The sequence below is a fragment of the Ilyonectria robusta genome (assembly GCF_021365365.1).
Source record: "Ilyonectria robusta strain PMI_751 chromosome Unknown BGZ61scaffold_39, whole genome shotgun sequence".
Classification (NCBI taxonomy): domain Eukaryota; kingdom Fungi; phylum Ascomycota; class Sordariomycetes; order Hypocreales; family Nectriaceae; genus Ilyonectria; species Ilyonectria robusta.
The window spans coordinates 179,547-200,005 of record NW_025764473.1 but is presented as its reverse complement, the minus strand read 5'-3'; the positions used below and the strand labels follow the sequence as shown (position 1 = coordinate 200,005).

Genomic DNA, 20,459 nt, shown 5'->3' with positions numbered 1-20,459 from the left:
GACGGATGCGTGGACATCTGAAGAAGGGACAAACTATCTAGCTGTTGTTGCTCACTTCTTGGATGAAGGACATAAGCTACAGACAGCTCTTCTGGATCTTCCCCCTCTGAAAGGCCCTCACTCCGGCGAGAATATTGCCAAGGTGCTGTCAACAGTCATCGATTTCTACGATATCTCCCCAGTCATTGGCTTCTTTATGATGGACAACGCTAGCAATAATGACACATGCATTCAGGAGCTAGCAAAGCAGTACCCTGCAATCAATCGTCAGAGTCGCCTTCGGTGCGTCGGCCATATGCTGAATCTCATCGTCAAAGCTCTCCTCTTTGGGCAGGGCGTTAGCAAGCTGGAGCAACGGCTCCGTGGCGCATCTGATGACGAGCGGTTTGAGATATGGAAGAAGCAAAGCTTTATCGGCAAGCTCCACAACTTCTGTACGTGGATCAACAGAAGCGACCAGCGACGAGAGAGACTGAAACAGTACGTTCTGCAGGCGTACGACGAAGGCAGCATCGAGAGCCTCTACACTAGAGTCCTGGTCGATGGCGGGATCCGCTGGAACTCTGTATATTCCATGATTGAAAGAGCTCTGAAACTCCGCCACGCCATTGATCTATTCTTCCTCAACTACAACGATACCAACGGAGAATATGATATCTCACAGGATATCCTTACTCCACAAGATTGGACCGATCTGGGCCACTTCCTCAATATCTTAAAGCCCTTCAAAGACCTAACAAAGCGCATGGAAGGCCGGGCAAACAAAGCTGGCCTAGAAGGATCGCATGGCTCCCTCCACGAGACGATCGAGTCGCTTGATGTCCTTTTCAAGAAGCTCCAGGAGGCTGGGAAGTTTGCAGATGATCACCCTGACGTGGTGTCAACATACTATTCCCATGCTATTGATGCTGCTCGCATCAAGCTTGAAGAATATTTTGGCCTCACAGATGCCACGCCTGCATACCGATGTGCAGTTGCCCTGCATCCGGCAAACAAATTTACCTACTTCGAGCTTGAATGGAGTCACAACAAGCAATGGATCAGCGGGGCGAAGAGAGTGGTGCGGGAGGCTTATGCACAATACGAGGAAGCAGCTGCGGAAGTGGACCTAATAGAAGGAGCACGACAGCAGGAGGAAGAGGAGGAGGAGGAGGAGGAGGCTATTGCTGATAACGGGGCGAGGCTTGATCCACTCCAGCAAGCTCGTAAGCGTCGTCAGAGGCTTGCTGCCATTGCGGCGTCAGCCACACGAGGGAAGCGGACAAAACTGACATCTGAGCTGGATGAGTTTATGGCCAGGACTAATAAGGCTGATCTGGATGTTGAGGATCCTCTGGAATGGTGGGTTCGCCATACATCTGACTACCCCATCCTGTCCAAGATGGCGTTTGACTTGTTCAGTTGCCCAGCAATGAGCGCCGAGTGTGAACGCGTTTTCTCACAGACAAAGAAGGTTATCACAGATGAACGAAATCGGCTTAATTCGGACACTGTAGCAGCGATTGAATGCCAAAAGCACCTGCTTCGAAGCGGTATGTTAGCATAGATCTACCACCGGAGCCACATAAGGAATGGAAAATAGTCGAGTAACGTCAACCAACCAAGCAAAGCAAGCCTCTCTACCGAGTAAACCAAGTAAAGCAAGGGGGTCCCGTCAACCAAGTCAAGTAGAGGGTCCAAATTTTGCTTTACTTGGTTGATGGACACACTGACTATGAGCTGCCGCACATCACCGTGCAGATGCCCGTATACAAGGAGGGTCTTCGGGGGTAAGTAGATTTCGTGACATTGCACATCATTGGAAGTCTTTCTAACTCGCATCAAATAGCGTCGTTGTCCCAACCATGGTCTCCGTCATGGCTGCGATCCAGTACTACGAGAACCAGGGTGGCACGGCGTCTGTCTTTATCAACGATGACGGCATGCAGTGCATTCAGCCTGAGCTGGCCGCAGCCCGCAAGCAATACTACCGCGAGAACGGCATTGGTTACTGCGCACGCATGCCCACGATGAAGACGCCCAAGAGCGGCGGCTTCCTCTCGTGGTTCAAGCGAACGGCCCCAGTCGACCCTGAGGTGGACAACCAGGATGAGAGCGAGCTCAGCCCCCAGGGCCGCGCCAACAAGCTCGGCTTCGTGCGTAAGGGCAAGTTCAAGAAAGCTAGCAACATGAACTATTGCCTAGCCTTCTCCAACCGCGTCGAGGACGAGCTGCACCGCCTGACGGAGCTCGAGTGCCGCAACCGCAACTGCAACTACGAAGAACTATCTGCCGAAGACGACGATGCACTCTACGAGGTGGCCCTGCACAATATGCTCGACGCCGACGAGGGCAAGACTTGGGCCGAGGGTAACATCCGCATGGGCGAGATCATCCTGATCATCGACTGCGACACCCGCGTCCCCATTGACAGTCTGCTCTACGGCGCTCTTGAGATGCACGAGAGTCCAGAGGTCGCCATTCTGCAGCATGGTTCAGGCGTCATGCAGGTTGCCCACAATATCTTCGAGAACGGCATCACCTACTTTACCAATATTGTCTACACGGCCATCAAGTACGGTGTCGGCACCGGTGACGTCGCCCCTTTCGTTGGCCACAACGCATTCCTGCGCTGGAAAGCCATCCAGAGCGTCGCCTTTGTCGATCCCTCCGACGGCATCACCAAGTGGTGGTCTGACTCGCATGTGTCCGAGGACTTCGACATGAGTCTGCGCATCCAGGTGGCCGGCATGGATTGTCGTCTAGCCACCTACCATAACGGCGGCTTCGAGGAGGGTGTTTCGCTGACCGTCTACGACGAGCTGAACCGTTGGGAGAAGTACGCCTACGGATGCAACGAGCTTGTGTTCCATCCCTTGTAAGTGAGCCGATATCTGAGAGCCCTGACACATGACTAACTGAGTAATTCACAGTTACCAATGGATCTACAAGGGCCCGGTCACGAGGCTGTTCCTCCGCTTCCTCTGGAGCAACATGCCCGTTTCTAGCAAGGTTTCCATTATTGCTTACATATTTACCTGTGAGTGCATTTCTCCGTTCTTGCGGGTTCGCGAACCTGACCACTTGCAGACTACGCTATCGCTGCCGGTATGCTGCTCACCGTCGTTAACTATGTCCTCATTGGCTTGTTTTTCTCCGATCTCGACCACTTCTACACTCCGTCGTGGGGTATCTGGGTTTCTCTTCTGGTCGTCTTCAATGGCGTCGCCTCCGTGTCCTTCAGTATGACGCGTCACCGGCTCAAGGAGAAGTCGTTTTGGGTCACAATCCTCGAGACTATCAAGTGGCTACCGTTCCTGCTCCTATTCTTTGGTGGCATCAGCATCAACTGTGCCAAGGCGCTGTTGTGCCACGCCTTCTCCGTCAACATTGAGTGGGCCTCTACCTCCAAGGAGCTTGGCCCCACGGGTATCTACATTGGCCTGAACAAGATGATGCACCGATTCAAGTATACATTCTTCATCTGCTTTGTTATCGCCGGAGGCATGATTTACATGGCCGTCGGCGCGCCGTGGGGCTGGACCATTGCCCCTGGTCAGTTTTCGACTGGTACCTACGCCATCGTTCCGCTCGCTGTACAGGTGGCCTGTTCATTCACCCTTCCCCTGTTCCTCGGCCTGACTTGAGCGGGTGCCCCTGTCGGAGCAAGTCAACGACCTAATTACCTCGGTACTCTATATGTGAGAAGAGGGAACATGGATGTCGCCATCCCTAATTCATTCCTTACTGTTGCGATAGATTCACTTCTCCGTGGATGGCTTGATAGATTTACTTCGCTATTGGATCGGCGTTCAGAGTCATTGCGATATGTAATGTTATTATTTATAGGGGGATAACAAGATTGAACCTTCACCGGCCGTAAATAGGCTTTTCTCTATAGAGCGTGGTATGTTTAATAATACGTAGGGGGTTATAGACTTCATGGTCCCAATAGCCAATCCAAATCCTGCCTATGTAGAGGATTGAATGATAGTTGCTGATTGAAATGATGTTGGACTCCTAATGTGGCACAAATCGTGGATATTGAGAACATTGACACCAAGTACAAATCTTGTCATAATGAAAAATGATACGGCTTGGGAAATTTCGCCGGCGAAATGTCAGTAGCCTCTTTCGAAATGTGGTGACATTGACGCCAGGACTCTGTTACCCTAGACTGTAGGTGAAGCAGTGCGGTCTGCCTTCAACAGCAAGTTCCGCTAGGGTAAGAAGCCTCTTATTTCGATATTATAGACAGTAGTAGGCTCAAATAGCAGGAGCATTCAAAAGCCAGATAATATAAATAGTATGACAGTGCCTTATAGACTCAGAAACTCTGAGAGGATACTGGCCAGCAGTAGGGCTCCTTGAAGTAATAGCTTAACTAGATCTCAAGCTGGGCATACTTTAAGCCTTCCTTTAATTTAAGTATATATGTTCTGAAACAAAGGTAACCAAATTTCCAGTCTAGTAAATGTATCGTACTGTATGCCTTTAGGTGGGAGGACATCTTTAGGTAATGCTGCCGCGTTTATTTTCATTGATGGTCGTTTAGACAAACATAGCTAACTATCATCCGACAACATGACTTTAGGGCAGCTCAGGGACCACAGTAGTACAGCTTCCGTCGCTGTTTATCATACTCCGCAGCGAGTCTTGCTCTTCGAGCCTCAGCCTGGACTCCCTCGTCGCTTTTCTGTTGGATGTACAGGTCGCGAGCTGGGAGGCCAATAAACGTGCCCATTTCGCAGCGTTTCTCCTCATGCGACATATTATGTCTCCATGTGATTTTGCACGGGTACAAGTCAGTATACTGATTGAGAATTTTCTTGTGATAGAATTGTGCGAGAGACTGAAGCTGCTCGTCCGTCAAAAGCCAGAAGCTAAGCACTGTCTGTGGGAATGCAGGGTGGACGAGGCCTTGATCCAAGTTGACAAGGGGAAATAAACGCTGTGCCATCTGCTCGAGTTTGCTTGCCAGGTCGGGGTCCTTGGTTCGCCGAATATACTTTGCGATTTGCGCCATCTGACAATTTCACTGGATATTGGCTGGTGGGTTGATGTCTACTTTAAATACACATTTGGCCAATGCATACGTAACATCGAGGAGCCCAGGCCGCGCAAACAGACCCATGCCCACTATTGACTGACTATAGCTCGAAGAGAAGGCACAGCGCTTTTCCCAGCCCTATCAAGTCCCCATTAGGATATGTATTATACTGTACTGTACTGTACAGTAGTCTAACTCTTATCCTATTACGGTATCATCCCAAAGGAGGAGCTGATTACTATTGTGTCCAAATCAGGCTTTGCACCCAAGCTCTCCAGTTTCGTGATACCACATATGGCCGTGAGGTCGAGCTGCCTGAATTATCTTTCCGTATTCCTTCACAAAAGTGGCTCTAGTTGCCCTCCCACTTTCGTCAAATGTTATCTCGTGCTGCTCATCGTTGAAAATCCTTCGTAACCCCGTGGCGAGTTGTCCATTCAGAATTCCAAGGCTTCGGAGTTGAAGATCTGAACCTACAATGTTCGAGAAACTTCGCCTCTCGTTCTCACTATCAGCTCGAATGCCGTCAAAGGATACTCAGGTCATCCGAGTAGCGTACGTTGTGAAACCCTTCAGCGAAGACATCAATAATATCTAGGCCATTTTTATCCAATCCAGATCTGAAGCACAAGGAAACTCTTGGAACCATCTATTATCGTCAATTGGGGGGTTCATATAACCCTTCAAGATGTTGAGACTAAGATCGATCTTATCTGGCGTTGGGGTATGGTGAAATATTTCATGAATCTTCGCCTTATTGGTGAACCATATGCGAATGATTTAGTGAAGGACATAGCAGAACTTATCCTGATTCGCAAAAGCCTTCAGCAGAGGCTGAAACTGAGATCTATAGAGCCCAATCTCTCCTATACGGGTAATAAGGATACGAGACAACTCTTCCATTGATTCTGTAACAAGGGGCTTCAATAATGGATCAACTGGCCTCATAGGCGGAGATGTGGAAGCCCTCTCGCCACTAAAAGAATGCAAATGCCTTCTCCTGCTCATCGATGAAGAGACGTGTCAGCTCTAGTCCAAGCTGATATTAAGAATCCCTTCTCTATAAAGAACCAAAGCTGCAGCGTCGGAGAGACGCAAGAATGATCAATTGTCAAATCAAACGCCGTAAGGGGATATCCGCGTTCTTTCATCTCTTCGGTAATGGAATCCCAGGAGGACGAGAAGGAGCGTAAAAATTCGACAATATGACCTTCTAGGTTCGGTGGTGTGGGCAAATCTGCAATCCAGATTGATGCAGGAGGAAGAATAAGACATAGCTTTTCAAAAGCAGAATCTATATCCGTTAGAACACTCAAGTCGGCAGATAGACACAGATGTCCATGACCATCATTATGCCTCTAGCATCATGATCAATTGGTAGTTATTTCGCGATCTTGAATAAACTCAGTCACTTTGTCTTTATTATTTTATTTATTTGATGGCAATTTATCTCGTTGGTTAACCTGTATACACAAGCTTCTTCTCGTACTGAACGCGCCAAGCGTTTATCCACCTTCCAATATAAGAGGGGTGTTCCCTGCTAACTTGCGAAGCTTTTACAGCCTTCAAGTCCTGCAAGAATTTCCGAAACAACGCACTAGAAGCCACCGCATTCTCGCCATTAATGCCCACGGAGATAATAACCTCGGGATCCAAAACAACCCTCTTCTTAAAGACACAGGCTTTCCAGACTCATTGACGACGCCCTGTTCTGACCAAGCGTATGCATAGGCTGCTAGGGAGAAGAGCAACTGGCGCCTAGCCCATTTTCGGGGGTCATTGAGACTATCAATACCCCTGGTAAGAGGGGCGATAAGCCAAAGAACGCTTCTCAATACACATCCTCGTACTGACTTCTTGTTAATGACGGGAGTAATAAAATGACCCTCTCGACCCAGAATAATAGAATTAGGCTGGACGATGACATCATCAGATAGCCCTTCTAGGGCGTCTATCATAGCTAGCACAAGCCGTCTGAGCTTCTCAGGCTTAATATAACAGGGTTGCACTGCCTTTTCACAGACTCCCCTCTTGTCCAATTTTAGTGAGGTTTCCATCTAGACGCAACCTGTTAGCCATATAATATTTTCGTCTGCGTGTTCAATCACTTGTTGTTCATGTTCACTCACCTTTGAAAGCCCCTTCAGGGATGAGAAGAGAAAGACGCCAAATATTTCCTGAGTTTTCAGTAAACGCTGTAAAATAGGGACGAGAAAAGAAGTCTCCATAGTCTCTCGGCGATGCCTCCAGCGTTATAACTCTGTTGGGTCTGTATCCACTTTCATTCATAGAAAATGTATGTACAGTGAGTGAGCCACAAACGTTCTACCATCACATGAACTTTGAAGACCGAATTTCACAGCCATAGCAGGTTTCGGCTAACTCTTCTCTTGTACATATTCTAAAACTTCAATTGGTTCATCTAATCTAGCAAGAAAAGGGACCCAAGACCTCGTCATAGGCTTGACATGCCACTTGCGTGGATCACGCTTGATCATGATGCCTTACATTAAGGTCCGACATCCCGGCCTCGCACAACTTAGTCCAGCTGTGGATGTGTCCGACAAGAACCGAAAATGATTTCTTGAGCACTACGGAATAGCTCCCTGGCTTAAACCGGCATGGTGCCTCAGGTAATCAGGTATCAACGGCCCGGAGGAAATGAAGACGGTTCTTAGTTATCACATCACATGATTGAACTTAAAGGACACGGTGTCCTCTATGACTCATCTTGCCAAAAAGAGACGGCCACTCTAGCTTGCCCACGCCCTCTGTGTAAGGTGATACAGGAATTGAGTCATGCATTTCATGGTAGAGTAGAAATGTATTAACGTGGTTCACAAGCGAACGGATCAGACAAGCGAACGGATCACTCTAGCCTACCCCCTACCCTTTATCGCTCAATTGCAACACTACAACACAGAAAATCTATTTATTAAGGCTAGAATCAGAATCTCTAGATGAATCTACATCTTCCGAGCAGGTTCTTGCATTATGACCTGGCTTTCCGCAAGTGCCACATCGCCGAATGCCTCCTGCTGCCCTCCTCGACCGACCACCACTTTGCCGCATTTCTTGAGCTACCTGCTGATTAACATCCTTCTGAGCTAGAAGATCATGAGCCTCCCCTACTTCAAGGGCTCCTCCTTGCCGTACGCGTGTCTTTTTTACCCTCCGGCGTTTGCTGAGTGTCTCATTCGCCGTTCGGAGAGACTTGACTTCAGCACGGAGGAGGGCTACCTCATGCATTATTGTTTGCGCTCCCTTTGAAATCTGGTCAACAGCTCGAATAATTGGTGTCGGAGAGCTTCCTTGATGACGGGCAATTCGATCTTTAACATATGCAGACTGCGAGAGGGCTTCTATCGGGTTGCGTGGTGTTAAAGAGACCCAAGGGTCGGTCCCTTCTGGAGGCAGTCCAGTCGGTGTTGGAGTCCGTAACTTAATATCCAGTATTGACAGGACTGCCTGAGGATCATAAGGGACTAAACCGGCCCCTCTGAATCCAGCTTTAATATTGGACTCGGTGAAAACAGAAGAGAAGACATCTTTAAAGGCAGAAAAGAATTCAACCTTGGTTATGTGGGTAATGTGGTACTTCATTAGCTCTTCAATCTTGCGACCGTATGCCCGCTTCAAGCGACTGAAGAGCCCAACGTCGAGTGGCTGAAGAAGATGCGATGAATGGGATGGCATGCAAATAGGAATAATATTCCTTTCCTTGCAGAACTGCTCGAACTCGGCGGATTGGTGACTCTCGTGGCCGTCTACCACTAACATTCGATATTTGCCTTTTGTGCGACCGGCAGTATGTTTATCGAAATGCTGTATCCATTCAAAGCCAGTTGTATTATCAGTCCATCCATTCTCAGTCGGCTTAATAACCCAGGAGGGCAGGAGGTTGCTTTCTGTGTACCAATTGCCGAGATGGTAGAACCCCTTGACGACGATGAACGGCGGGAGCGCCCAACCTTCAGCATTAATCCCTTGGATCACTGTAACCCATTCCCGATTGCCTTGCTGCACTGTTTTTGCCTTTCCACGTCGTTCTGCGCTGGTAACTACCATTGCAGACGCAATCATGCCCATCATAAAGCCAGTCTCGTCAAAGTTGTAGAAATCTGCATCGAGGATGCCGTACTTAGCCTTCATATTCGCCACAAGCCGAAACCACGCGTCAATAATGGTTGGATCTTCGCAGAGAGCTCTCTGGTAGTCGTATGGGCGATTAAAACGCGTCATGAGCTCTGGTTGTCGCGCAACGAAGTGTGAAGCCCAGTGCTGCCCGACGCGTCCTGCATCGCGCTCTGCCAGGAGGAGATTGGCCATTTCTTCAACACCACTGAGCCGGGACGGGAATCCTCGCGAATCTAGGTCAAGAATGAACTTAATTAGAGTCTCCTCTTCAATTGGAGTCATTCTCATCGAATTGGCGGGAAGGTCTTGTCGAGCGCGTCGTCCCTTCATTCTGGCGTATAGTGTGGTATAGCTGACAGTATAGACTCTAGCAGCCTCTCGTATGCTTAGTTTCGGGTTTTGTTTGATAGCAGTAATAGCAAGAGTGAGATTGGCTTCTTTAGAATTTGAAGACATCATTTGTAGTTGGAGAAAAGGTGGTTGGGAAGAAGAAGGTGAGAAATCTAAGTGGAGTGATCCGTTCGCTTGTCTGATCCGTTCGCTTGTGAACCACGTTATATAATACTCGTCAAAGTAGGAGATCATAAACCTATGAGTTGATCGTTGAATCCAATATCGTCCTCCGCATTATTCCTCTCGAGGCCGAGGACAATAAGTGTTATCTCAAACATAAAGTATTTAGTTGAGAGAGGGTGGTATATTAGCGCCTTCATGATTTTGTAGCTCATCCAGAACATTACATTTTTGAACGACTCTTCGTCTCCCACTGAGATATCCGTCCAGATAAAAGTCTTACTGGGCGTCGTCCGAGCAAGTTGTAAGCCCTCCTTCGCTTCTGTCCATACGGCTTTCATTCCAGAACCCCATTGGGGCGCCTTGAGGACAAGCTCTAAGCCTGTTGGATGTCCGGGTGGGGAAAGCTCGTCAATGAGCTCCTTCATTGTCTTCTGGAAAAGCTTGCCCTTGGGTACCCAACCTAGTATAGTCCTGCGCAATATTTCTACATTGAACCAAAGTAATGGGAGGCCCTTTTCCATCACTTGCTTTCGCGTGAGTGTTCGAATCCCAACGTCGCTCATTGATGTAGGAGCTTGCGAAACGTTCCCTCGGGTCGCATCTGCAAGCCGCTCCCTTCCACCAGCCGTAGGGTTCTGCTGGTCCTCGATAGGATTATTCTGAGTTGCGTGCCTAGGCTGCGCCAATTCATTTTCATTTTAGCCATGACTAGAATGTAATTAGTCTTAGCCCGGTCTCCGTCTGCGGCGGGGGATCCAGGTCGCCCAATATCCCAACAAAGATTCTAGACTGCCCTCTCGACGCCCAGCTAAACTCGGGCTGGAGGCGGAGCCTTCGGATCCCTTCGGATGATTCGTCGTTGCAGTGTCATCCGTTGGAGGGGCCGTGCTGGAGTGACAGCGCCGCTCATCATCCCCGCAGCCGCCGATTGGCCGGCCCCTGGGGCGGGACACAACACGAGCAAGTCATACCCCAGCTAATGGCAGCGGGCGGCTACCGGTGGTAATGGTGATGTTCAGTGAGAGTTGATAATTTTGAATGAGATGCATAAGTTATATTATATCCATCCTCAACTGTTGCAGACATTCTACAACATCAAAGAGAGTAAAAACTTTTTCTACCAAATATGGATAAGCGTGGCTGACACAGTGTGTGGCTGGTGCCAGTACCAGCCCCACTAGGCTGAGCAGAACGAGCGTCTGTAGGCACGCGCCCGAACTGGCATCCCAGATCTTGATAGTCCGATCGTACGAGCTCGATGCGAGCCGCTGGCCATCCGCCGAGAAGACGACTGAGGTTGCTCAGCACAAGTGACGGGAAGTCACTGCCCCGACAGGTGATCTAGGTTATCGCCTGTGTTGGTAACGGCGGGGTATCGTGAGTTTAAAAAGCACTCGTCACTATTAAAAGGTGATTGGCTTTACTATCGTTCAATCGTTTGCACGTCTTGGCTGGTGTGACACTCAATGACGTTAGGCAGTGATGATACTGTGATGCTATCCATAAGACACCTCGCCCTCCCGTATATACTTATATCTGCTGATGACGCTGCAGATGTTCCAATTCTTTTTCTCTCATTTTCGTCACTCGAGTAGTAAATACGAACTCTTGTCAACATTGCATTTACCTCGATTATACAAGCACTTTCCAGGATGGCGCTTCGAGGCAGTCAATCAAGCATTGGGTTCCCCAAGTCAAATGAACTCGACTCCAGTCATCAGAAAAGATACAACTCTTCGGAGGTGGCGAATGCGGTAGCAAAAGATGGCTTCAACGCTGCAGGATATAGTGTGTCCGACTAAAGACCATCCTTTTCCAGCTTTTTGCACGCTGACAAGTGACCAGTGAATCGGAGCAAAATCATGAATGAGTTGCATGAGGAACATGTTCGTCATCTATCCTGCTTCCGGTAGTTATGTAGCTCACAGACCTTTACTTTCCAGATCCAGAGAGAAATCGAAGACCGATTCATGCATGAACCTGGCTACGCGGTCCGTCGCCCTCAATAGTGTTGATCATTCTGGACAGTCCTACTAACAAATACCTAAATAGGCCATGATGCACGGTCACGAGCCCTCCAAAGGCGCTCGAATTGACGCAAGCATTGCGCGGGAGGAAGCTGAACTGTTGGCGAGAAAGACGAAAGAGACGAGACATCTTCCGGGCAAGAAGATGTAGCATAAGACTGCAAAGAGCGACTTGAACCAGGGGCTCGCCGAAGAAGAATATGTCAACCTGGCCAGACCGGCAATTAAACTCCAATTATCCAACCTTGTCTTTGTATTATAGTCAGTCAACATGTCATTGGAAGTAGTGTCACGGGCTTCATCCCGTCGGTCTATTGACTTAACATGCCAGTCGCTGTGTACACAGATTTCTCAATATCTTGTTGCCTCATGGTGCGTAATAACGCGGAAATTAGACTTGCATGCCTCATGGTACAATATCCCACAAATAGTGCAGGAGTCAAGATTGTTCGGCCTTTTCCACCACTAAGCCATGCAAGCCTAGATGCGCAAAATCTGTGACAGACTTCGGAGAAGAGAAATTTGCTGAACTGGACAAAGCAACTAGGACTCAGTCACAGCCAAACATTCGTGCTATTCTGGAAAAAGCATGGCGTTTGTTTAGGATTCGTGCATGGAGACCGCGAGTAACCAACAGGTGTGTCTCGGGGCTGACTCCGGAGTCACCAGGGACTTTACCTTGCCAATGAAAGAGTCGACTTCCTGGCAAGAGATTAGGTGACGAGGCAGTGAGAGTCTTCTCTCCATGCAATTGCGTTGGTCTGGCTCGGCAGTTGGCTGATTGGTAGAGATAACGGAGACGGGGATGCAGCGGCCGCCGTTCGAACACCTCCTTTGTCTGGGATGGACGGATGGTAGGGAGAAGCCGGGCAGCACATGGAGGCGGTAAGAAGGCCGTGACGTGCAGACTAGCTCAAGCATTAAAGCTCGACAATGCCCGCCTGCCTAACAACGCTATCCAAGCAAATCTCACCTCTACCACAACGGGAGCACGCGCAATCCGATCATGACACCAACCACCACCCTTAATGCCAGCCGGCAGAAGCAGCAGCAGGCGCATCCTTCTTCTCCTTCACCAGCGGAAACCTCATCCCCGTGTGAAGACAAAGACAACGACCCGTCAACTTCTGGAGTTGGAGCTTCTAACGAGCCAATATGGATCCCCTCTGACGTCGCCTCCGACTCGGAGGATGACGACGGTCAAGATTTTGATGACTCGCGATCCGACGCCACGCTTCCATCGATCAACAGTTTTGCTGCACAGTCTCAGCCCAGGCACACCATCCATGCAGGTAAGTCCTAAAGACCGTCTGCTCTCCAAAAAGCACAGGCGGTCTAACAGCAAGGCGTTTAATTACATCGATGTTGATTATGTCGACTTAACTACAGCCCGCACGATTGAGTCAGATGTCGTGACCAGCGTGATCCGTGGATCCCCAAGATCTTCGCCGCACATCGCCGTAAACCCTCCAACGCCAGCACAGACATCACAGACGTCCGATCTCGCGCATTTTACCCCGGATCAGGCTCCTTGTCAACGTGATGATATGCCTGCGAGCTTTACCCTTGCATGCCATGATAACATTCCCTGAGACCCCCAACGAATACCCTCAAAGACACCTGTCTCAAGATACGTCTGAAGGGCAGGGCCTTGCTACTGTCGACGCAATGGAGCCAAGCGCTATCACAGGCGATGCTACGCACGCCGCAACACGAATTCCTTCATCACAGAGCACTCCGGAATCCCCAACGCCAGCATGTGCGTCGCAGCCGTCCACCCTTGCGCCGCTTAATATGGACGATTCCTTGTGTCGAGGTGACGACACGTCTGTGAGCGCCGCTCCTTCACGCCACAACAGCATTCCTGGGACACGTGACGTGTCCCCTCAAAGACAATCATCGTTCGAAACGCCTCCAGGGCGGGACCACAGAACGAGCGGTCGTCGATCCGAAGACGCCGAGGCCCGTATATTGTCTGAGGGCGCACCTCAACCGTCATTAGGAGGCTGCGCATCCCCTTCTCAGCCACTGGGTCCGAAAATGTGCCGCCACGCCCATCGTCAGGCCATGCATAGATTGGTCCAAGACGACGATGATAGCAGCAGCAGCGACGCGGGCAACGAGTCCCAAAGAAGCGAATCCCATCTTGCGAATTTGCGGCGTGATAAGGACTATTGTCCCTCTCACACAGAAGCCGAAGAGATGAGCTTAGGCGACGAGTCTAACGGCGAAGATCAATTCCCACGCAAGCGCCGTAGGGTCTCGAGGTCTTCTGCCAGTTCGCTGCGCGATGCAGCAGCTAGTGTTGAGCGCCCTCGTCGGGGAAGACCGTCTTTGAGATCGAGATCTACCCGGTCATCCCAGGCAATGTCCGATGAGACCGAAGTCAGGGCGGTTCTCGCCAGGTTTGAGGAATGGCCGCTTGAGAATGCTTCGCTCAAGCGCATAACTGAGAACGGCAAAACCACTTTCCAGTTACAGTTCGATTGGACTCCTTGTACAAATGGGCAGGCTAGCAGCACTGTTCGGGATCGAGTTGATTCGCCCTCGACACAGACGACAGGCAAGACCAAGCGAGCTTCAGCTCCAAAAATCAAGTACACCCCACAGGAGAATGACCTTCTTATTAAGTTGAAGGAGGGGAGTGAGATGATTACGTGGCCCGAGATCCACAGGCGGTTTAGTGAAACCTATCCAGGGCGGTCTGTCGACAGTCTACAGGTGCATTACTCTACGAAACTTAAGGGTCGTAAGAGACTCTAGGACTTTATTGGCGTTGGATGTCAAGTCTGCTCGGTGACTTGGTCGAGCCGTCGTTGGCTGGGAATCAGACGGGGGTTTGCAAGTTGGGTGGGAGGATTCATGAGAAGTTGAAGGATACCATATTTTACATTTGAGCAGAGGAATAAGCGCCTTGGGTTTGGTCACGGATGTCACGGGCTACGCAAACAGGAGTAATTATCTTTCGTTACCCTCATAATCAATGAACCTCCTTTTCCTATGACCATCGTCAATTTCGACCACGTTCTATTTTAAGCAGTGTCCGTATTTTCAGCCACCCTTGCTGTGTCCAGGAAGCTGTTTTTAACTACCCTTAAGGCTACTTTCTCAAATCCGATGCACCAACTTATTATAAGCAGAAACTTCGGAGCGAAAAAAGCAGTCTATTTTTAGCCAAAATCTCATATGAGGATTTTCGTACGAAGACGCTCGGCCAACTAACTAACTAGCTAGTCAGTTATGAGATTTAAGTAGACAGATTACCTAAGAATGGCATGCTGCAGAGATATCATATGAGATTTAAGTAGAGAGACGGATTACCCTAAAATAGCATGCTGCAGAGATATCATATGAGATTAAGTAGAGAGACGGAATACCTATCTTGGAAAGAGCACTCACTGCAAAGAAATTATCTATTTTTAGCAAAAGTCTCATATGAAGATTTTGGTATGAAGAGGCTCCGAAGATTCTCCAGATCTTATCTAATCAAGGTAGAAGATCCCGTACGAGAGGACTCACTGTAAATTATCTATTGTTAGTCCCACTTTCGTACGAAATCTTTCAAAGGAACTTTCACAGTGGGTGAAGATTTCTATGTAAAGAAGTTTGAATTTCAGTGTCGTTTGAGGTACATTATATGGAATGACATGATGGTAGAATCTAACATAGCTCACCTAGCAAGGCGCGGACCTGAAGGGCAGAGGTCTTGGTTGCATAACTTCTAGTCAGGACATCTAGTTCTTCTCGGACGTTTCACCCTGGCTCGCCTCTAACCGCCTCTGGTTTTGCTTTTCCGGAAGTCTTAGTTGTTCCCGGAAGACCTCGAGCCCCCTCTGTATCCCTGGTGAAATTGGCCGACCTGACGTAGTTCTTGAGCTGTTGCCGTGTTTTTGCGACCTCTCTAACTTCTTCTTTTGGATCTTTCCTGAACTTTGAGGTTCCCTGGCAGGTTGAGCTAACTTCCTCGCATTGCGCCTTCCCCGAGGTTTCTGATTTGGGCCGGTGCCATGACTAGGCCCTTGAAGGGGCTTGGATTGGGGGCCCGAAGCAAAAGCATCATAGCTTGTGGGACTGTTCATTTCAGTTGGAGTCCCAGGGTCTTCACCGTTTGGGAAAAACTCAGGCCCCCACCCTTGCTCGCTACAATTTTCACCCCTAGAAGACTGATGGTGACAGCGAGGGCCCCGATCACGCACGACATGGCCTGGACTTTCAGTTAGAAGCTTTCTCATAAATACCTAGTAGAGAGCCAACCTGGACTATCTCCATCGCCAGGAACGACTGGATTTGGATCGGTGGGAGTGTTCGTTGGAAAACTAGTATGGTGCTTTTCGAGAGGTGTGTCTTTCAGGTGTATTTGCTCTCTCTCAGAACGCTCATGTAGAGAGGGGCTGTCTCCTAGAATAGGAGAAGACATTGTTTGTAGGTATAAAACTCAGAAGGCGAAGTCTAGGAGGCGGTAGGATGGGAGGATCAGAAGCAATGGGGGAACGCTATGAATTTATGTTCTCCTGGGTCGAGCTAAGCCCGTGAACAAAGCCCCCGAGTCAATCAGGGCGGCCTGCATGAAGATAGCGTGTCACACATGTGATGTTGTGAACCTGGAAGGAGGCTGTCTCAGCCCGGCTACATAGCCATGCCTGGCTAGGCAGCATAGAGATACAAAGACGGATATTCGCCCCATGCGGAAAGGATCCGGACACGACGATGCTACTTGATACAATGAGGTAGCGTCTGCAAGATGGTCGAACCTCCTCCCACAGCCATTTTGCTTTGCATCCCGAGCTCGTTGATGACGACATCCTCACCACTCGAGGTGCTGCTGTATGCAAGCCGGTCTGACATCCCTGGGCGTAAGTCAGCATCCACATATATCACCGACCCCTGAGTGGCAGACGATGTCAATCACTTGGATGATTCTGGCAGAAAACGCATTCCTCAACGCACTTTACCGTGCTTTTTGAGGATACTGAGAGATGCTTCAAAATTAGCCAAGTGTCCCAATACAAACCTATATCTCATGTTTTCCCTCAACTCAAACGACCATCGCATCCCTGGACAATTCAGCACTCCATGCGTCAGAGCTCAAGTACAAGCACTGGGCATCCCTGAGATCATTGACAGGGCTCGATCGGCCGACTTCAGCATAGCTCTCCCCTTTGGCCGGTTCATTGCTTCAGCGGGCTTGCATGTCAGGCTTGCTGGAAACGAACTCGAGACTGTGAGATCAATCTTTGGGGAAAAGCGATGGCCGAGGAACGAGGCCGAGATTGGCTCCACCAGCGTGCTATTGAGTGAGAGGTGCTGGATGGAGATGGAAAAATCGGGCGACGGCACTCCCACTCCGCCACATTTCTATCCAGACTGGAGACTCGGCCGCATGTTCACTCATCCCGAGCTGGTACACTCGTCCAGCGAGCGACTACTTTCTGCAACCGCCAATCGGCCCAGAGACGAGAAGCAAGCCGGTAGATTGGATGCTCACTGCCCTCTTACTTGCTCTGAAGACGAGGCTTCCACCATCGGTGCGGATACCAGTTCGAGCATAGCACAAAGAACCAGACAACGGAAAATGGACATGGAGGGGACGAAGAAGGAAGATCCCGGCCGCCTCTTTTGGATCATTATGGTCTACGCCTTCACCTTCGTCATCCCGGACCTGTTCATCCATCGTTTGCAGCGCTCCTAATAGTCCAGACCAAAAACTGGACTATTAGTCCAAACTGCAGTCCAGACCAATAGTCCGTGGACTATTGGTCCAGTCTGCGTCTCTCGGATTGGACTGACGGTCCAGTCCGCGTCTCTTGGACTAGACTGACGGTCCAGTCTACGTCTCTCGGACTGGACTGATGGTTCAGTCTGACTTCTACCAGACCGACCAGTAGTCCAGTCCGAGGATCGCAGACTAACAGTCTGACTAATAGTCTGGCCAAGATTCGGGGTGACTCAGGCAGCGTCTTTCCAAATCTGTGGCCTGCTGCAGAGTGCCAATTCAACAACTACGCGATCCAACGCGTGACACGCGTTTGGTAAAAATTTCGATGCACTGCTAAGATATGTTAGCCGGTACAGCCCAGCACTGCGTTAATCTATGGCAAACCAAGTATTTTGCAACTGAAACCATCGGCGTAACAAAATCCCAGAATTACATGTTTCGACCTGTTCAACAGCAACCTAATTTTATAGCTTTGAATGGGCTACCTTGCCGATTTTCAGGAAGAATATCTGCAACGTGAGAGATGATGAAGTGCATGTTATCTGAGCGGCGAAAAACCGCCCGGTGGCGTTAAGAGATACCAGCCCCCGCCACTACAGGTAGGTGGCATGCACAGTATCCCCTATCCGGCGCATGTAGGGTAGGTTCGCTCGCAGTAACACGTACTTCAGTAAACCAATTGAGATGCTAGTAAAGACGCTGGTCTCTGCGTAAGAATCATATTTCATACTAGTTACGATATAGTCACCGAATCTACCGTGCTGAGAGCTTCCGTCTAGTATCAATTCCATCATGATTTGAGATATATTCCCGAATCGTCGATTTACAGTCGAAAGACCGATGTCAGTGACGCGGCGCAGTGAGCCTATGGTTACGGTCAATGCGGGAGAACGACCCAAAGCCCGGATTAAGCCAAGTCCAGTCCGCTTGAAAGATGTTTGTCTCTCAAGCATTTTCTTCCACTCTCGCTGTCCCATGTCATATAGGGTTTATCGACGAAGACGGGAGTCCGCTGGTCTCGTGGACCTGCGCCCGAGCCAAAATACACCCCTGGACGGATGTGCCAGCGACTTCGCAGATCCCCCGCAAACTTTCCGGAGGGTGGCCGAGGAATCATTTCGACGATGGCATTGAGGGGCTTGGATATCACACACGAGGGAGGATAAGTGGGGGCCATCGAGTGCTTGATTCTATGTAGAAGAGTATAGGAAGTTCATTCTTTATATCATGATAGCTTCCGTATAGCGACGGAGTTGCGTTGTGTGGTTACGGAGGTACTCCGTGGCCTTGGACCACTATCATCGTGATGCCTTCAATATTGGAGGTAGGGATGCCTTTTTGACGTCATAAACCCCAAGTTACCAATGACGTCATAAACCCCAAGTTACCAATTGACGTCATAAACCCCAACTGACGGGTAATTTACCGTCATAAACCTCCTTCCTAACTGGGTTTAGTGAGTATCCCAAAAGGGGTTGGAGCAGGGGACGACCATGAGTTGTTGTGACCCCTGAGGAAACTTCGGCTGACGTGAAAAAGCTCTTAGAGCTCGAGGACGACTTCCAGGACTGCATTTTTGTAGCTGCAGGCACGGATGCAGAGGTAGAGTCTGTTATTCATGTCGAAATGTAAATAGGTTGACTTTCGAGATATATGATACTATCATATTGAAGTAGCAAATCTGGGAGTTTTGGCGAAGAAACGAACACGGGGATGTTGCAGTGGGTATGGACCTATTGTACCCGGCACAGCAAATTTTGGTGTGATCGGTACCTCATCCCCGACGAATAGCAATGCACCGGACTGTATGTGCGTATATCATTCCGCCGACGCCTTTCCGTAGTCACCAAATAGTGCTTGGAAGCACGTGATAAATGACGGTCATAAACGTCGAGTTTATGACCGTCATTTACCTAGGGGTTTTAGTAATTTACCTCCTAGTAATTTACCTCGAGGCAACCCTACCGAGAACAGGTGGCCGTTCATGCTTTCGCCGGCAAACCCTCCAACGACGTATTTTTGGGCGTTCTCGGTGTCGGGTTCGCATCGCGAGAGCAAGTCAGGGCGAGGCTTGCCGTACATGTTTTTCATACCCTCAGTGAAGAACCATGCTGACACAAGAGCTAACGCAAGACCCAGCCAACCCACGTGGAGCTCCCAGAGCTTTAGCTTCCATATCAATGTCTTGGGAGTGTCTTTGGGCACGGTTGGGCCAGGCACGAAGATGATGGAGACGATAGGCAATGATGCAAATTGGGACCACGGCGCAGAGGATGAGCAGTAAGAAGGAAGGAACGGTCTCGTGCTCTGTGAAAGGAAATCTGTTTTCGAGTCGACGTTAGCCGTAAGTGCCCTGAAGAAAGTTGCATCAGACAGACGCAAGGGGGGGACGAACGAGATGTCGGGGTCGACGAGGGAGAATGGCCGTTTTTTAGGCTCGATCCGCCCGAGCAAGGCAGCGATGGCAGCGACGACGATGAGAAACAGCCAGTCAAAGGCGTAAGAGAAGAGCAAACGGATTGAGATGTGGCCGCCTCGTGCGCTGAGAGCGAAACGTATCCCTGAACCCGCCATCTTGTGCTGGGGGAACATTCTCGCGGAGAAGAAGGGAAAGGAGGGGAGAGACTAAGGCGGGCCTTTATGTGTCATTGTGTTGCTGTAATTTTTGACCTTGTGTGCTTCGCGGGAAACGTTGACGGATGTCGGCACCTTTGTCTGTCCGTTGGCACACAGGTAACGTCAGGTCCGGGGCTGGTCGGGCCGGTCGGGATCGTTAAAACGGCGACGGGTTAGGAAATTTAGCTTATAGTAGCTTAGGTGACGGCGACAAAGAACGCTCTTTAGGATCAACCATTAGATGCAGATCTTAGTCCAAGAAAGAGGGCGGCTGGTGAAACAACACCAGGTTACGGACCTATGGCGGGTTTAGCACTGTTCTTTAGTGGCTTAGCTGATTGCTTGGCAATTATTCTGATTACGAAGCCCTCTGCCCACATTTGACTCCTTTCAACCTCGCGCTCTAGGTTTAGCGTGG

At 49.6% G+C, this 20,459-nt stretch overlaps 7 protein-coding genes across 7 annotated transcripts; 4 read left to right on the top strand and 3 right to left on the bottom strand.

Moving 5' to 3' along the window:
- Positions 1-1,740: 1,740 nt before the first annotated feature.
- On the top strand, positions 1,741-3,972 carry BGZ61DRAFT_593914 (glycosyl transferase family group 2-domain-containing protein; the record flags this gene model as incomplete). The annotated part of the gene is made up of 4 exons (XM_046256811.1): positions 1,741-1,769; positions 1,829-2,857; positions 2,913-3,019; positions 3,070-3,972. 4 exons carry the CDS (start codon positions 1,741-1,743, stop codon positions 3,624-3,626), a joined length of 1,722 nt encoding a protein of 573 aa, XP_046095910.1. The 3' UTR covers positions 3,627-3,972.
- Positions 3,973-4,579: 607 nt separating this feature from the next.
- On the bottom strand, positions 4,580-5,005 carry BGZ61DRAFT_370013 (uncharacterized protein; the record flags this gene model as incomplete). The annotated part of the gene is made up of 1 exon (XM_046241986.1): positions 4,580-5,005. The coding sequence occupies one exon, from the start codon at positions 5,003-5,005 to the stop codon at positions 4,580-4,582; it is 426 nt and encodes a 141-aa protein (XP_046095909.1).
- Positions 5,006-10,921: 5,916 nt separating this feature from the next.
- On the top strand, positions 10,922-12,076 carry BGZ61DRAFT_433254 (uncharacterized protein). Its single transcript, XM_046243905.1, has 4 exons — positions 10,922-11,470; positions 11,528-11,568; positions 11,626-11,673; positions 11,735-12,076. Exons 1-4 carry the CDS (start codon positions 11,335-11,337, stop codon positions 11,858-11,860), a joined length of 351 nt encoding a protein of 116 aa, XP_046095908.1. The 5' UTR covers positions 10,922-11,334; the 3' UTR covers positions 11,861-12,076.
- Positions 12,077-12,715: 639 nt separating this feature from the next.
- On the top strand, positions 12,716-14,472 carry BGZ61DRAFT_540043 (uncharacterized protein; the record flags this gene model as incomplete). The annotated part of the gene is made up of 2 exons (XM_046254858.1): positions 12,716-13,001; positions 13,901-14,472. The coding sequence occupies 2 exons, from the start codon at positions 12,716-12,718 to the stop codon at positions 14,470-14,472; spliced, it is 858 nt and encodes a 285-aa protein (XP_046095907.1).
- A 971-nt stretch (positions 14,473-15,443) lies between these two features.
- On the bottom strand, positions 15,444-16,126 carry BGZ61DRAFT_485684 (uncharacterized protein; the record flags this gene model as incomplete). The annotated part of the gene is made up of 2 exons (XM_046249741.1): positions 15,444-15,913; positions 15,964-16,126. The coding sequence occupies 2 exons, from the start codon at positions 16,124-16,126 to the stop codon at positions 15,444-15,446; spliced, it is 633 nt and encodes a 210-aa protein (XP_046095906.1).
- Positions 16,127-16,729: 603 nt separating this feature from the next.
- BGZ61DRAFT_565000 (uncharacterized protein) lies at positions 16,730-17,511 on the top strand (the record flags this gene model as incomplete). Its single annotated transcript, XM_046255899.1, has 1 exon — positions 16,730-17,511. One exon carries the CDS (start codon positions 16,730-16,732, stop codon positions 17,396-17,398), a length of 669 nt encoding a protein of 222 aa, XP_046095905.1. The 3' UTR covers positions 17,399-17,511.
- Positions 17,512-19,259: 1,748 nt separating this feature from the next.
- BGZ61DRAFT_154768 (uncharacterized protein) lies at positions 19,260-20,154 on the bottom strand. Its single transcript, XM_046237400.1, has 2 exons — positions 19,821-20,154; positions 19,260-19,746 (listed from the first exon to the last, which is right to left on the bottom strand). The coding sequence occupies exons 1-2, from the start codon at positions 20,015-20,017 to the stop codon at positions 19,521-19,523; spliced, it is 423 nt and encodes a 140-aa protein (XP_046095904.1). The 5' UTR covers positions 20,018-20,154; the 3' UTR covers positions 19,260-19,520.
- Between the last annotated feature and the right edge of the window lie 305 nt (positions 20,155-20,459).